Source organism: Rhinoderma darwinii, chromosome 1 (assembly GCF_050947455.1).
Source record: "Rhinoderma darwinii isolate aRhiDar2 chromosome 1, aRhiDar2.hap1, whole genome shotgun sequence".
Lineage (NCBI taxonomy): Eukaryota > Metazoa > Chordata > Amphibia > Anura > Rhinodermatidae > Rhinoderma > Rhinoderma darwinii.
Window position 1 is genome coordinate 222,050,444 of NC_134687.1, and position 17,705 is coordinate 222,068,148.

The 17,705-nt window shown below is 42.6% G+C and overlaps 1 protein-coding gene across 4 annotated transcripts in view; it reads right to left on the minus strand.

Moving 5' to 3' along the window:
• The window catches only part of IDUA (alpha-L-iduronidase), a 172,343-nt gene that overhangs the window by 6,051 nt on the left and 148,587 nt on the right, over positions 1-17,705 (minus strand). For all 4 annotated transcript variants that reach the window (XM_075849860.1, XM_075849859.1, XM_075849861.1 and 1 more), the window contains exon 8: positions 3,234-3,450. In XM_075849860.1, the coding sequence (XP_075705975.1) occupies positions 3,234-3,450 (217 nt within the window). The remainder of the gene's footprint in view (positions 1-3,233; positions 3,451-17,705) is intronic.

Consider the following 17,705-nt stretch of genomic DNA (forward strand, 5'->3'; position numbering starts at 1 on the left):
AATCCCGTTTCCAAAGGGAGCCCCGGCAAGACAGTCGGCGAACGCCCTACCTTCCCTCCTAGTTGCGCACGTGGTACATGCCCTGCCTCCCCCCCCCCCCCCCCACGTTTCCTAGCTACGCCTCTGTAAACTCTGTGTCAGAGGGATCTGCAGGCACTAGGGATAAGGTGCGTCTACAACCACTGCACAACTTAAAGTTATGCCTCTGCATACAAGCATGCTGTTGGATCTTTAATGAAAAAGTACTCTGTTAGTTCCATTATATTTAGGTATGTGTATCGGACACATTTTGATCTGTGTTACATTACATACACATGTAACATTTTAGGCACCCCTTCACATACCTAGTCCTGCTCATGACTAAATACAATTGTATCCACTTAGTCAAACCTGGACTCCAGACTGATATATTTTACCTAATACATTGAAGCAAACGGGCAGAACAGGACATAGATTTGTACTGCTGGATTTGGCTCACATACTCTTGTTTAGCCTGTACACATTTGTGTTTACCTAGCATTAGATCTATATTGGTTTTCAGCCTCTAGATGTAAAGCCGAGATCTTGAAATTTGTGAGGAATTAACACACAGAGTATCTCAAGAAGATACTTTGAGACTATATGGTGAAATAATGAACAGCTTTTAATTATTGAATTATTCATAACCATAAAACCATTTATCTGGAAATCACAATTTGTGGCTTTTTCCTTGCTAATAATTAACATGATACAACCCCTGTAAAATGTAACCCAGTGCTCCCTAAATATACCAGTGTAATTTCCCATGAACTTATTCCCTAAATGTGATATACATTTCCTGAAGACGCAGAGACACTGAATACATTCAATGACAGGATTGCATATGAGCAGGGGTGTAACGATCGCGTTGCAGGAGGTGTGACTGCGAGCGGAAGGAAAGAAAACCCCGCAAGCAATGGGCCCCCTGTGTGAGAGCCGCTTAGCTTACCATGGCGGAACAGAGAGCCATTGGCTCCCTGCCCTGCCACAGGCTGTTTTAGGTCTGTGGCCTACTAGAGGTTGCGGAGCATGTCATATCGATGTCCCGGCACATGTAACGTGATAACATAAAAGCATTGCGCTGCCTGTGCGGAGTAGCAGGCCAAAGACTCAGCAGATCATCTTGGGTACGGGGTTAGGTGAGTTTTATTTTTTAATTGGCACGAAAGCAGGCACTACTAATGAAGGAGGGGGCCTGACTATTTTATGGGGCTTAAACTACTAAATGGTGGAACCTATTATATAGGGGGCACCTGTCTACTATATGGGGCTCACCTATCTACTATATGGCAGCGCCTAACTACTATATGGTAGCACCTAACTACTATATGGTAGCGCCTAACTAACTACTATATAGTAGCACCTAACAACTATATGGTAGCACCTAATTACTATATGGTAGCACCTAACTACTATATGGTAGCACCTAACTACTATATGGTAGCACCTAACTACTATATGGTAGCACCTAACTATATAGGGGTAAAAAAGATGCCTACTATCGTGTCGGGGCACAAATGAGGACATTACTACTATGTTGTGGCACTATTACTGTGTGGGACGCTAAGAGGAGCACTATTACAGGGAGGAATTGGGAACAGGTAGGAAGGACGCTTACAAATTAAAGAAGCCAAATGTGTCTGTGCTGTAACTTTTGCAGAGACAAGTTGCGGCTGGAAAAAGTCGTCATGGCGTTCTGGCGTTAATCAGAAGGAAAAGGGACAGTGAACGACTTACAAGTCACTGAATAGAACCGTACTGTATTTGCTTATATTCGGCAACTATGTGGTGGTAATATGTGATCATGTTGTGGCGGCATTCAGTAACAGTATGGTGGTATTATTCGGTAACTATGTGGGGGTAATATGTGGTCATGGTATGGTGGTATTATTCAGTAACTATGTGGAGGTAATACGTGGTCATGGTGTGGCGATATTATTCAGTAACAGTATGGTAGTATAATACAGACACTATGTGGTGGTAACATGTGATTATGGTGTGGCGGTGTTATTCAGTAAAAGTATGGTGGTATTATTCGTAAGTTACGTAACTATGTGGGGGTAATATGTGGTCATGGTGTGGCAGTATTATTCAGTAACAGTATGGTGGTATAATTCAGACAATATGTGGGGGTAATATGTGATCATGGTGTGGCGGTATTATTCAGTAACAGTATGGTGGTATAATTCAGACACTATGTGGTGGTAATATGTGATCATGGTGTGCCGGTATTATTCAGAAACAGTATGGTGGTATTATTCGAACACTATGTGGGGGTAATTTTGTTATGATGTGGTGGTATTATTCAGTAACAATATGGTGGTATAATTCAGACACTTTGTGGGGGTAATATGTGGTCATGGTGTGGCTGTATTATTCAGTAACAGTATGGTGGTATAATTCAGACAATATGTGGTCATGGTGTGGCGGTATTATTCAGTAACCGTATGGTGGTATTTATTTGGTAACTATGTGGGGGTAATATGTGGTCATGGTGTGGTTGTATTATTCAGTAACTATGTGGGGGGTAATATGTGGTCATGGTGTGGTGCTATTATTCAGTAACAGTATGGTGGTATAATTCAGACACTATGTGGTGGTAACATGTGGTTATGGTGTTGTGGTATTACTCAGTCACTATGTGGTGGTAATATGTGGTCATGGTATGGTGGTATTATTCAGTAACTATATGGGGATAATATGTGGTCATGGTGTGCTGGTATTATTCAGTAACAATATGGTGTTATTATTCAGTCAATATGTAGTAGTGATATGTAGTCTTGGAGTGGCAGTATTATTTGTCTCTTGTTTAGTGGCATCATTTGTAATATTGGCCTTTGTATACTGGGTTTTGTTCCGTCACAGTATGGTGATATCTCGTCCTTGTATAGTGAATAGTGGTATTATGTGGTAACTTTGTGATTGTGTAATTTAGAGGTATGTTATCACACATAAAAAAAAGTCTAATAGCTATATTATCTTTGAGACTCGCAACGCCACTGGGGCCTGTGCATCTAAGCAATAAGCAACGAGGGCAGAGATTTGGGGCGGGGGGGTGTTGTCCAGGTGCAAAATTTACCCTGGGGCCCATGGGACTTTAGTTACGCCACTGTATCTGAGAGTCTTTTGATTATAACACTACCCAATAATATTGTTTATTAGTTTTTCACTTTACAGTGACTAATACAAACTTGTGACATAATTTCTAAACGTACCTAATAAAGCCAGCAAGCCCATTACAGTTAACACTGGTTTTCTCACCATCTGGACATGCGGGGGCTTAGTGTTGTTCATCTGGAATCTTGCTGTCAGTGTCCTCTGAGTAAAGTAGTGAGGGTAATAGTTCATGAAAGCATTATCGTTACTTAGCAAGCTGAAGTTCATGCTGGGGTTTCCATCTGAATGCATTATATCCAGGTGCTGATCTATTACCTACATAAATACAAATTTTACAGAAAATTTAATGTATTTAAAAGTAAATGCAAGATATTCAAAAAACCTTTATTGGCTATTGTAGTTATAAAACATATGTAACAACACTAAAAGAAAATGTGTGATACTGTTTCTTTGCAAAAAGAGGTTGTGAGCCATAAAAAGTATTTTTTAATTTATACAATGAAACTCTAATAAGCCAGCACTAGGATCCATCCCAGGGCTGCTTTCCATATAATTATGGATTTCCAGAAGACACAGCAGAGAGAACCAGTTATAAGACTGATTAAAAGAGTGATTGTGAAATATTTTGCAATAGACTGTCACCAGCATTTCACCTGTTAAACCAGCAAAACCTGGTGGTAGTGGGAGAAAAATAATTTCTATATAACCTATAATTGTCTTCTTAGTCTGCTCTGTAGCTTCAGTATTCAGTTTTTTAGTGTTCCCACACAGTATGCTAATGAGCAGAAAAGAGTCAAATCTTCGTTTGAAAAGAGTAAAATCTTGGTTTGAAAAAAAAGAGTCATATTCATTCATCAAGTCTTTCCGAGTTTACCCCGCCTCCTTACTTTTGATTGACAGCTCCTTGTCTTCCCCCAGCACACAAAATCCTGCGCTTGTGCATTGATGTTTTCTTCTGGGGTGTGCGCACAAAGGGACACCGTATTACTATGATAAATAGGCACAAAATGTTTGCAGACCGTTTTTTACAGTCGGAGGAGGAGTTTAGGAGAGGGCATAACGACAATGAACTATTTATAGCAGCGGCTAGTGAGGGATATGTAAAGTTTAATAGCTGAAACGCTGGTGACAGGTTCCCTATAAAGGGGTTTTCCCACAATTAACATCTGATGGGGATCCCACCAGTGTGTGTAAATTGTGGGAAAACCCCTTTAAGATTTATAACAACCCACTAAAGCTTTGTTCACATCTGCGTCAGAGCTCTGTCCAGGGTATCTGTCTGAGGGGGCAGCGGCGCCACTGAAACCAGCCACACCCTCTTGTACTATAATTGCATAAGCGATGAATAGCCGAGCTCCGTTCCCTGGCCATTCAACGCTTTCCAACGATGCATGTGGCGCAATGACTTAATTGCGCTGCTTGTGTAATTGAAAGGCGCTAATTGGCAGGGCAGAATGACTTGCCCTGTCAATCAACGCCTTTCATCGTTCAGCCCCAGCAAACCTGCTCAGAAGAGAGCAGGTCTGCAATGCCACCAGACGGCGTGGGAATGGGATCAAAGTGAGTATGTAAAGTTTTTGTTTTTTTTAAATAAAAATGTGAATGGCATGATCTACAAAGGGAGCTATATTTGGGGCACTATATACAGGGGTGGGCTATACGAGGGACACTATATATAGGGGTGGGCTATATGAGGGATTGTATATACAGGGGTGGGCTATATGTGGGGCACTATATATGGGGGTGGGCTATATGTGGGTACTAGATACAGGGGTGGGCTATACGTGGAGCACTATATACAGGGGGAGCTATATGTGGGCACTATCTACAAGGGGGGCTATATCTGGGCATTATATAGAGGGGTGGGCTATATGTGGGGCACTATATACAGGGGTGGGCTATATGTGGGGCACTATATACAGGGGTGGGCTATATGTTGAGCAGTGCACTATCTATAGGGGGAGCTATATGTAGGGCACTATCTATGGGGGTCTGTATGTAGGGCACAATCTATGGGGGGCTGTATGTAGGGCACTATCTACAAGGGGCATCTACCTACATGAGGATCTATGGGGGGCACTATCAGCAGGGGGCACTGTGTGTGTGTGTGGGACACAGTGTATGGTGCTATTATAATCAGGGACAGTGTATGGTGCTATTATAATCGGGGACACCGTATACGGCGCTATTATAATTAGAGGTGCAGTGTATGGCAAAAATTATATTTCGTGGCTTAGTGTGTGGCACCATGAGAATTTTATCTTCGTTTATAGGTGCAGAAATGTTTGAAAAGTGAGAAGTTGAAGACATCTGAGTGGCAAACTGCAGAAATGGGTCGTGACCGGGAGAAGTCGTCATCATAGGGTCTGGACCGGATGGAGAAGAAAAGAGAAAAAGAACTAGAATCTGAGACGTCACCGGTGAGTCACTTAGAGTAAATATTTATTCTGCCTCTTATCAGTACTGTAATCACTGTATGATCTACAGCGAGATGATAGGTGGTATGATTCCCAGCATATCCTTACCATTGTTCGGGCCATGCTGGGAGCTGTAGTTTTACACCATACAAACCTATACAGCATGGGTTGAACTAAGGCACTGGAGGTGTATTTGTGCTGGTGCAGTATATATGTTATGATCTTTGTTCTGGTGCTGTATATATGAACTGAGCTTGGTTCTGGTGCTGTATTCATGTAATGAGCTTGATTCTCATGCCGTATATATGTATGAGCTTGGTTCTTGTCTGTCTATATATGTATGAGCTTGGTTGTGGTGCTGTATTTATGTACAGAGCTTGGTTGTGGTACTGTATATATGTCAGAGCTTGGTTCTGAAACTGTAATTATATAGGATATATTTCTAATAACAAAATTGCAGGGCAGATGGAGTTGTTTTCAGTTCATTGTATATGTAATGGTAATTTGTCAGGTAGTTTTAACCCCTTGAACCTCCACCATGCGGTAATACATGACCTGACAATATTTCCAAACATTTCCTTGTATGTTTTTTTCAGATGCAGCAAACTCTATAAAATCAACTTTTAAAATGGCGCACACTATATGCTAATTGCTCATTAAAGGGTCATGGGGTGAGTGCCGCTATCATGAAGAGTCACATAGTCCTGCCTCCAAACCCACTTTTCCATGCTTGACATCCCCCTGCGCCATTGCCTTGTACTCCTTGGGCACACACCGTGCAGCGAGGTGTACTCTGCACCGCGCATGCCAGGGGAGTACAAGGCAATGGCGCATCTGAAAGAGTAGGAGGTGGCTGATAGTAATGTAGAACAGCAGCCAGGGGGTTGTCAATCAAACTCTGGGGGGCGCCATTTCAATTTTCGCCTCAGGCAGCAGAAAAGCTAGAATCGGCCTTGGCCCTGTAGACTGCTTAAAGCAGTTCTCTAGCTGTTATGCAAAAATTATGGCAGCCGCACATATATTATAATAACAAAACAGCATATTGGCGTCGCTGATGGTTTGATGCTATGATTCATTTAAGGTATTTGCGGTATTATCTTTAGGTAAGGATGTGGTTTTATGTAGTTGGTTCTTAACATTAGACATTAGCTATAATATCCCACTAATTATTTATGAGCTTCCTGCTATGTGGCATCACTTCTTATCATCTCCTATTACTGGATACCATTACAGCGAACGGCTTTATCCAACAAGAGATGTAACTCCCCATCTGAAGTCTTAATATAACCACTTGTTTCATATACAGTGAAGGAAATAAGTATTTGATCCCTTGCTGATTTTGTAAGTTTGCCCACTGTCAAAGACATGAACAGTCTATAATTTTTAGGCTAGGTTAATTTTACCAGTGAGAGATAGATTATATATAAAAAAAAAAAAGAAAATCACATTGTCAAAATTATATATATTTATTTGCATAGTGCACAGAGAAATAAGTATTTGATCCCTTTGGCAAACAAGACTTAATACATGGTGGCAAAACCCTTGTTGGCAAGCACAGCAGTCAGACGTTTTTTGTAGTTGATGATGAGGATTGCACACATGTTAGATGGAATTTTGGCACACTCCTCTTTGCAGATAATCTGTAAATCATTAAGATTTCGAGGCTGTCGCTTGGCAACTCGGATCTTCAGCTCCCTCCATAAGTTTTCGATGGGATTGAGGTCTGGAGACTGGCTAGGCCACTCCGTGACCTTAATGTGCTTCTTTTTGAGCCACTCCTTTGTTGCCTTGGCTGTATGTTTCGGGTCATTGTTGTGCTGGAAGACCCAGCCACGAGCCATTTTTAATGTCCTGGTGGAGGGAAGGAGGTTGTCACTCAGGATTTGACGGTACATGGCTCCATCCATTCTCCCATTGATGCGGTGAAGTAGTCCTGTGCCCTTAGCAGAGAAACACCCCCCCAAAACATAATGTTTCCACCTCCATGCTTGACAGTGTGGACGGTGTTCTTTGGGTCATAGGCAGCATTTCTCTTCCTCCAAACACGGCGAGTTGAGTTAATGCCAAAGAGCTCAATTTTAGTCTCATCTGACCACAGCACCTTCTCCCAATCACTCTCAGAATCATCCAGATGTTCATTTGCAAACTTCAGACGGGCCTGTACATGTGCCGTCTTGAGCAGGGGGACCTTGCGGGCACTGCAGGATTTTAATCCATTACGGCGTAATGTGTTACCAATGGTTTTCTTGGTGACTGTGGTCCCAGCTGCCTTGAGATCATTAACAAGTTCCCCCCGTGTAGTTTTCGGCTGAGCCCTCACCTTCCTCAGGATCAAGGATACCCCACGAGGTGAGATTTTGCATGGAGCCCCAGATCGATGTCGATTGACAGTCATTTTGTATGTCTTCCATTTTCTTACTATTGCATCAACAGTTGTCTCCTTCTCACCCAGTGTCTTACTTATGGTTTTGTAGCCCATTCCAGCCTTGTGCAGGTCTATGATCTTGTCCCTGACATCCTTAGGAAGCTCTTTAGTCTTGCCCATGTTGTAGAGGTTAGAGTCAGACTGATTAATGGAGTCTTTGGACAGGAGTCTTTTATACAGGTGACCATGTAAGACAGTTGTCTTTAATGCAGGCACCAAGTTGATTTGGAGCGTGTAACTGGTCTGGAGGAGGCTGAACTCTTAATGGTTGGTAGGGGATCAAATACTTATTTCTCTGTGCACAATGCAAATAAATATATATCATTTTGACAATGTGATTTTCTGTTTTTTTTTTAAATATAATCTATCTCTCACTGGTAAAATTAACCTAGCCTAAAAATTATAGACTGTTCATGTCTTTGACAGTGGGCAAACTTACAAAATCAGCAAGGGATCAAATACTTATTTCCTTCACTGTATATGTATATTGATTTTGTGTCACCCTCTGTTGTGAACATTAGTTAAGCAAAAACTTTAGCACAGAAACCTATTATATAGTCACATAGCGCTTTGTTTGCAGCGCTCTACTGTGGGCTGAAGTCGCCGATCTCCTGGAAATCTCACAAAGAGTTCTGTCCCTCAATTGGAGGACTTATGCATCACAGGAAGACTTTATCTGGAAGCGTTATGTTTGACGCCCAGTGGGCTGTGACGTGATGGTGCTCCACGTTAGAGTACTGATGGTGCCATACGCACATCACAGTTCATCAGAAAACTTTAAACTACAATTTTTTCCAGACTAGGCGGTCCCCTGATTAGTCCATACTAGATAGACTATCCGGATAAAGTGCGTCGGGGCACTCGACGACCACTTTCTTTCTGACCTATTTAGAAGGGGTTTTTCAGGGCTATTCATTTTTATGAGGAGGTGGTTCTGGATAGGGTCACTCCTATCGGGACTGTTACACCGTATTATAGGGAGTATGGGGAATTATTAGCCTAGACAGGGCGCAGTAGGACAGACTGTGTCCCATCCCTCTCACCTCAAAGAAACAACTACTCTATTTGATATTGGAAGATATCTGCAGGAACTGACCAGATCATTTCATTTTGCTTAATTCCAGTGGCACCTGCTTAAAATGTGTTTCTTTCATGTCTTAACTGCGAGATATATTGCTCAGCTTTATTAGTATTCTCTTGGAACAATGTTATTTCCATGAACCTTTACATAAACACATTTTTTATGAATACCTTTACCAATGTTATGTTTTAAATGTTTTATTGTGCTAATTTTTGATATATACATATATATATATATATATATATATATATATATAGTGGTGAAACCCTAGGGTCTGTGACTTATAATTCCATATTATCTTTGCTTTTTCTCTCTAATAACAAAACAGCCCATACTAGCGTGTAAATCCCTCTAAAGCAGTGTTGATAGACCTGTGGTATTCCACTGGTCTCTATTTGTGCCATACCGGAACATGACAACTACAGTCGATCGCCAAAGCGAGACCATAGGTCTATTTGTTGCTGATAAGGCGGAGGATTTAACAAGTTAGTATTGGCTGTTTTGTTATTTCAACACATATGCAGCGAACAGCAATTATTTAACAGCTGGAGAACCCCTTTAAAAAGTGGCCAATGGGCAGCAGTCACATAATAAAAACCATGACTATATCTATAGTTTATTACAGGTCTGCAGTGCAAAGCAGGAATGTAAAAATCCTTTCCGTGGTTTATGAAAGTTACATATTCGGCATTGGGCTGTTTTTTAGACTCACATACATTTCGTATAATTTTCTATAGTCATCCAAAAACTGGCATCTATCAGGTTAAATGAACCCCTTCCCGACCACCCCACGTAGATTAACGGGCTGCAGCGCTGGTCCTTGTGCCTGCAGCCCATTAATCTACGTGTGCTCCTAACGGAGCACAAACGTATTCCCCGTAGCCCGGCATCTCCCAGTACAGGTTGCTACTAGCAGCCTTAGTACTGGGGGTAAACATCGGGTGGGATCACAGCGGTGATCCCCGCCGATTAACCCTTTAAATGCAGCGGTCAATACTGACCGCCGCATTTAAGTTGTTACAACAGCATTGCGGGGTGCCAATGGTTGCTATGGCAACCGGAGGCCTAACAAAGGCCTCCGGGTCTGCCATCTACGGAAGGCGATTAGGTCCTGCCAGAAACAGGACCTAATACGCTACCTGTCAGTGTCAAACTGGCAGGTATAATACCCTGCAATACAGAAGTATTTCAGGGCATTATAACAACGATCTAACAGTTGGATCTTCAAGTCCCTAGTGGGAATAAAAAATAAAAAAGTAAAAAAAAAAGTACAACAATAAGAAAGTAAAAGTTCAAAGTAATAAAATTAAAAATAGCCCTTTTTCCCTTATAAAGTCCTTTATTATTAGAAAAAAATAAACTATGCATAATTTGTTTCGCCGTGTCCGTAACAGCCTGAACTATAAAAATATAATGTTAATTATCCCGCACGGTGATCGCCATAAAAAAAAATAATAAATAGGGATCAAAATGTCTCATGTATCCAAAAATGGTACCAATAAAAACTACAGTGTGTTCCACAAAAAAAAGTCCCCACACAGTTTCCTTGACGGAAAAATAAAAAAAGTTATGGCCCTTAGAATATGGCGACACAAAAATAAACTAATTTCCACTGTTTTGGTACCTTAGGTGCTTTGCAAATGCAACATGACACCTGAAAACCAATCCAGCAAACTTGAGCTCCAAAAGCCAAATAGCGCTCCTTCTCTTCTGCCGTGTATCCAAACAGCATATCATACCACATATGGAGTAATGCCGTAATCAGGAGAAATTGCTTTACAAATTTTGGGGTGCTTTTTTCTTCTTTATGCCTTGTAAAAATTGATAATTTCTACGTTTTATTGGATTATTATAATTTATTTGAATTTTTACGGACTAATTCCACTAATTTCAGCAAAAATCCTGTGGGGTTAAAATGCTCTTTATACCACTCTATAAATTCCTTGAGGGGTCTAGTTTGCCAAATGGTGTCTTTTTGGTGGTGTTTCCACTGTTTCGGCCCCACAAGCCCTTTTCAAACCTGACATGGTGCCTAAAATATATTCTCATAAAAAGGAGGACCCAAAATCCACTAGGTGCTGTTTTGCTTCTGAGTCCTGTGTTTCAGTCCATAAGCACACTAGGGCCACATCTGGGATATTTCTAAAAACTACAGAATCTGGGCAATAAATATTGAGTTGCGTTTCTCTGGTAAAAATTTTCTGTGACCAAAACAGGGTTCATACTTACATTTGATGCAAAAACTTAAAACAATCAAAAGCATGAGCATGTGATGTCTTCCGTTTGGCATACACAGGCTCATGCTTTTGATTGTTTTACGTTTTTGCATCAAATGTAATGTTATATATGCATAGGTATTGACAAAGTATGAACCCTGTATGTGTTTTGCATAAAAATTCTGTTCTTGTCTTATTTTTAATTTTATTTTTAATTTCTTGTCTCGATAAATTGCTATATCATTTGTGTTATGAGATATGTTACACATATTGTGCAGAAATGATTCCTAGATACTTACGTGTTATATTTTGTACACCTCTAGTGCCTGACGAAGGTCTTTTGGACCGAAACGTTGCATGCACTCTGCCCATGGCATTGAATACAATAAAACTAAAGATTTTATGAACCACATTTGTCTGTGTGCCGAATACTTCTCTATATACAATTGGGTTGGGACCCTATTCGTGCACCTCCTACAGCCTAGTGCACTCTGAACCAATTTCCGATAAAGTACAATATGTCACAAGAACACAATCTCAGAATCGCTTGGATAGGTAAAAGCATTCCAAAGTTATTACCACATAAATTGCATGCACAAGGCCAAAACAGGCTCAGTCCTGCAGGGGTTAATGTTGGATTAAAGAAATTGTACTATACATAAATTGTGACATTTAGCAAACTTTTTTTTAAAAAGTAAAATAATAGTAAAAGCAGGCATCTATAGTTATTAGACATATTTATATGCCTAAGGCCCCATGCACACGACTGTAAAAACGCCCATAATTACGGCCAGTAATTACGGGCCCATAGACTTCTATTGGCCACGGGTACCTTCCCGTTTGCTTACGGGAAGGTGCCCGGGCCGTTGAAAGAACATGTCCTATTTCAGGCCGTAATTACGGCACACTCAGGCCCATAGAAGTCTATGGGGCTCCTGTAATTACAGGTGGCTACGTGTGTGAACCCGTAATTACGGGAGCGTTGCTAGGCGACGTCAGGGAATTCTCCTGCCTGCATAATTTCCAGCCCCCTTTTTTACGGGTCCGTAAATACGGGTGGAATACGGATGACAACGGACCCGTATTTACGGGAGGGAAAAAATACGGTCAAGTGCATGTGGCCTAAGAGTCCACTATGTTGGGGGAGGCTGTGAATTGTGAAGCTATGAGCACAGCGGAGATCTCTGCTGTTATCCTTCTTCATGCTGGATGTTGTTATATTAGCAGAAACGTAAGATGGAGTCCTCTGTATAACATACTTGCCGACTGTCCCGAATTTGCCGGTACTGTCCAGAATTTACAGAGACAGTCCCGGCAACTGCTACATTCAATTCTATCTGCATCCTCAGGATGCAGATACAATTGAATACTATGGCAGAGCAGCCACAGTGACGTCGTCAGTGGCTCCCTGTATGACCGGAATCCCAGGCCAGCCATCGGCAATGCTCTAGCCGGTGATTCCGTTGCACGAGGTGCCCCTTATATGGAAGTCATGCGCTCTTGGAGCGCCGGAATCCCTGGCCAAAGCGTTGCCGACGCCGTGGAGAGGATTCCACTGCAAGAGGTGCCACTGACCAGGGGCTTTGCTAGGGTCTTAAGAGATCAGGGACACAAGCCCCGAGACATATTTAGCCCCCACACACATTTTTTTTAAATTTCTACATACATATCGGAGATAGCATATCTATAAGACTAAGGCTACTATAGCTACACCACTGTATAGAATTGGATTAATTGTCTCAGCATACAGTATCATACATGATAGGCTTAGATACATGGCCCCAGCAGACAGTATCACACATGATAGGCTTAGATACATGGCCCCAGCAGACAGTATCATACATGATAGGCTTAGGGCTCATTCAGACGAGCGTGAAGCTCGTCTGTGTGCTGTGCGTTGAAACAACGTACAGCACACGGACCCATTGATATTGTCAAAGATTATTTAATATCTTTATAAAATGTGAACCTAAAATTGCTCAACATGACGGACAGTTGTAACTCTGAAACAGCCTACAGAGGGGGATGAGTATTCTATTCGAAGACTTCTACTATATGACCTAATGACCTTGTAATCAGCTGATACCAAGGCTGACATGACAAAACCTAATGACACTTGCAATCCATTTTGCTAAATATATATACTAAGATAAGCTTGTATTCTGTATTTTACCATATGTGGTATGTATATGTGTAAGTATGAGGTTACCACCTACTCTCATTTCTTATAAATAAAAATGGATCGCCCCCTGGGGGCAGAGATTGTTTGAATACCAACCCATGCGTGTCATTGTCTCTCTGGCTGGCCACTCTCTGAACTTCCAAGAGAGAGAGAATATAAATTTGGAGCTCATAGACAAATGCAGAAAATGTCCAACGTTAACTGACATACTAAATTCTGCAGCGACAATTTCAATGGGGCTATTCACACATGCGTGAATTTTCACGCTGTGAGTGTCAGATGCGTGAAACTCACTGCATGTCCTATATTAGTGTATTTCACACACCTAGTTGCCCATTGAAGTCAATGGGTGCGTGAAAACCACGGACAGCACACAGACGACATCAGTGTGCTGTCTGTATTTCACTCATCAATTACACTGGAAAAAAAAAAGTGCTTGCAAGTGTGTGAAAAACACATGCCACACTGATGCAAAACGCAACTCACACGGACAGATTTACGCGCTATTTTTACGCACGTAAATCTGTCATGCCTGTGTGAATGTAGCCTTAGATACAGGGCCCCAGCAGTAAGTATCCTTGTATTAAAACTCAGAGGCAAATTTAACTTTTCCGGGGCTCCAAGCAACGTTATGTCTCGGGGCTCTGATCAAAGACACCTGTAGCACGTTCCCCAGACAATTCCCCCTGTATATAGTGTCACAATCCCCCTGTATGGTTCCACACAGAGTTCCCCTGCCATACATCCCCCTTGGAGCAGTGCCATGCAGTCCGCTGTAGGTAGTCCCACATACCCTCCTTGTCTCAGTAGACAGTATCACACATGATAGATTTAGATACAGGGCCCCAGCAGTAAGTGTCCTTGTACTAACATATGTTCACCCACTCAAAAAAAAGTATGTGTGTGTGTATGTACGTGTGTGCGTGTGTGTGTGTGTGTGTGTGTGTGTGTGTGTGTGTGCGCGCATGTATGTATGTATGTATGTATGTAGGTATGTGTGTGTGTATATATATATATATATATATATACATATATATATATACACACACACACACATACCTACATACATACATACATGCGCGCACACACACACATATATATATATATATATATATATATATATATATATATATATATATATATATATATATATATGAATGAGACAGCATATCTATAGCACTACGACCCTATAGCTATGGATAGGATTAGATACATTAGCTTAGCAGACAGTGTCACATAGGATTAGATATAGGGCCCAGCTTGCTGACATTGCGGCTCCAGCGCTGGACCCAGGAAAGGTAAATATAATAATTGTTTTTCTTTTTTACATGTTAAAAATATTTTGGGTGTATTTGTGTTTTTTTTACAGGTTCTGTTGTTGGACTAATTTCTATAGAAGCGGTGCGGGGGCAGCGGCCTGGTCGGGATCACTGCCTGGTCACAATTGCAACCACTGCGACCCCTGTAGTGGTAGTCACCTGGGGATCCGGGGCAAAAGGCCAAAGATCCAGGGGTAGGGGCCCGGAGGTCCATTGCTAGCGATGCCCCTTCCACTGACGTCACTGCCCCTATATGGACAGTGAAGTCAGAGCTCTCTCTATGAGATGAATTCCCAGCCAGGGCGTCAGCAACGCTTTGGCAGGGGATTCCTGGGCTCCAAGAGTAGCGCATGACTTGACTGTCCATATAAGGGCAGTGACGTCCGGGGCACCCCCTGCAGCAGAATCACCAGCCAGAGCATTGCCAACGTCTTGGCGGGGATTGCGCTCATAGAAGGAGCCACTGATGACGTCACTGTCCATATACAGGAGCGCCGGAATCCCCGGCCAAGCGTCGTCAACGGAGATTCCGCTCATAGAATGAGCCCATGACTTCATTGGCCTTATAATGGCACTGACGTCAGGGGCACCTCCTACAGCGGAATCACCGGCCAGAGCAATTCCGTATGGGCGGCACCATCTACGGGGGGAGTATGGGCGGCACCATCTGCGGGGGGGGGTCTGTGCGGCACCATCTACGGGGGGGGGGTGTGGCATCATCTACGGGGGGTTGTGGCATCATCTACAGAGGGCATTGTGCTACTATCTACAGAGGGCATTGTGCTACTATCTACAGAGGGCATTGTGCTACTATCTACAGAGGGCATTGTGCTACTATCTACAGAGGGCATTGTGCTATCTACAGAGGGCATTGTGGTACTATCTACAGAGGGCATTGTGGTACTATCTACAGGGGGCCATGTGGAACTATCTACAGGGGGCCATGTGGAACTATCTACAGGGGGCACTGTGGAACTATTTACAGGGGGCACTGTGGAACTATTTACAGGGGGCACTGTGGAACTATTTACAGGGGGCACTGTGGAACTATCTACAGGGGGCACTGTGGAACTATCTACAGGGGGCACTGTGGAACTATCTACAGGGGGCACTGTGGAACTATCTACAGGGGGCACTGTGGAACTATCTACAGGGGGCACTGTGGCATCATCTACTGGGAGCAGTGTGTGGCAATCTCTACAGGGAGCAGTGTGGAGCAACATCTACAAGGGGCACTGAGTGCGGCACTATCTACTCTGGTTTTTACTCTGCCATTAGTGGTCAACACATATCGCCTAGCCTTAGTGAGAAAGTGAGACATCACCTGCCTGTAAACAACCAGATAACCAGAGACATACAAGCCACCATAGTAGTTGTCAGCCAAACTAGTGCAGAAATTTTGCTTGTTCTTTTGTAAGCAGAAATTCTGAAAAGCCACACCCACCATATAAACCATACCCCCTATAAGACACACCCACCAAAGACACCACACCCTAAGGGTATGTTCACACGGCTTATTTTCGGGCTGTAAATGGCCGAAAAACGGCCAAAAAATCGGAAGCAGAACGCCTTCAAACATCTGCCCATTGATTTCAATGGGAAAAAGAGCGTTCTGTTCCAACGGGCCGTTTTTTTGTGCGACCGTTTTGAAAAATGGCCGCGTAAAAAAACGTCCACGAAAAAGAAGTGTATGTCACTTCTTGAGCCGTTTTTGGAGCCGTTTTTCATTGACTCTAGAAAAACAGCTCCAAAAACGGCCGTAAAAAACAGCGAAAATCAAAACGTCTGAAAATCAGGAGCTATTTTCTCTTGAAACCAGTTCCGTATTTTGAGCCGTTTTTGATTTTGTGTGTGCACATACCCTAAGTGTCCCTGGAAAAAAATTCAAATGTTGGCAACTATGGTATAATGGAGCAGCAGGAGGAGGCTTCTGGATAATCTGAAGAGTCTCCCACTAGAAGCAGTAGAGATACAAAGAAGATAAATCCTGTCCCAAGTTCTCTCCCACTTTCTCCTCAGTATCTGATATTGCCTCTGTAGTGAGAGACTTAACGATTTACAAGCAGCTACCTCCTCCTCTAGCAGATTCACCCTTTACAATCAGTTGTCTCCTCCTCTTGCAGATTGTAAAAATGGTGAACTGTAAATTTTCCATTTGCAGCCTATATACTGCCCATGTATCGTTTACATGTTTGCCTGTTTCTTCAAATGGACTCATTAACTCCTTCACGCATCATAATTTAACTGCACGTCATTGTGTGGGGGTTGAAGCATGGAGCAGGCTCACACGCTGAACCGCTCCAAACACTGCGAGTGTTAGCTGTATATAACAGCTGACACCCGGCACTAACGGCCAGGAACAGCGATCGCGCTGTTCCTGGCAGTTTAATCCTTCAAATGCTGTGGTCTGAGGCGTTATAAAGAGGGGGGCGGCCTAGTGCAGGCCCCCAGGACTGCCTTCACTTTGCCTCTGTTAAGCCCGGCCTGTCGCACGGCTTAACAGAGGCCTGTGAAAATGACTATATACTGCAATACATTAGTATTGCAGTGTATTGTACCAGCAATCTAACGATCGCTGGTTGAAGTCCCCTAGGGGGACTAAAAAAAACAAGTGTAAAAAATACCTGCCACTTGAAATGCACCCTTTACAGTCTCTGCTAGCTGAATAGAGACTTGCAGAGGAAGGATTATTTGTTTGTTCAGTGTTCCAATTAGTTCGTCATACTCCAACGTTAACCCCTTAAGGACGCAGCCTAGTTTTGGCCTTAAGGCTCAGAGCCCATTTTTCAAATCTGACATATTTCACTTTATGTGGTAATAACGTCGGAATGCTTAAACCTATCCAAGCGATTCTGAGAATGTTTTCTCGTGACACATTGGGCTTCATGTTCGTGGTAAAATTTGGTCGATATATTCAGTGTTTATTGGTG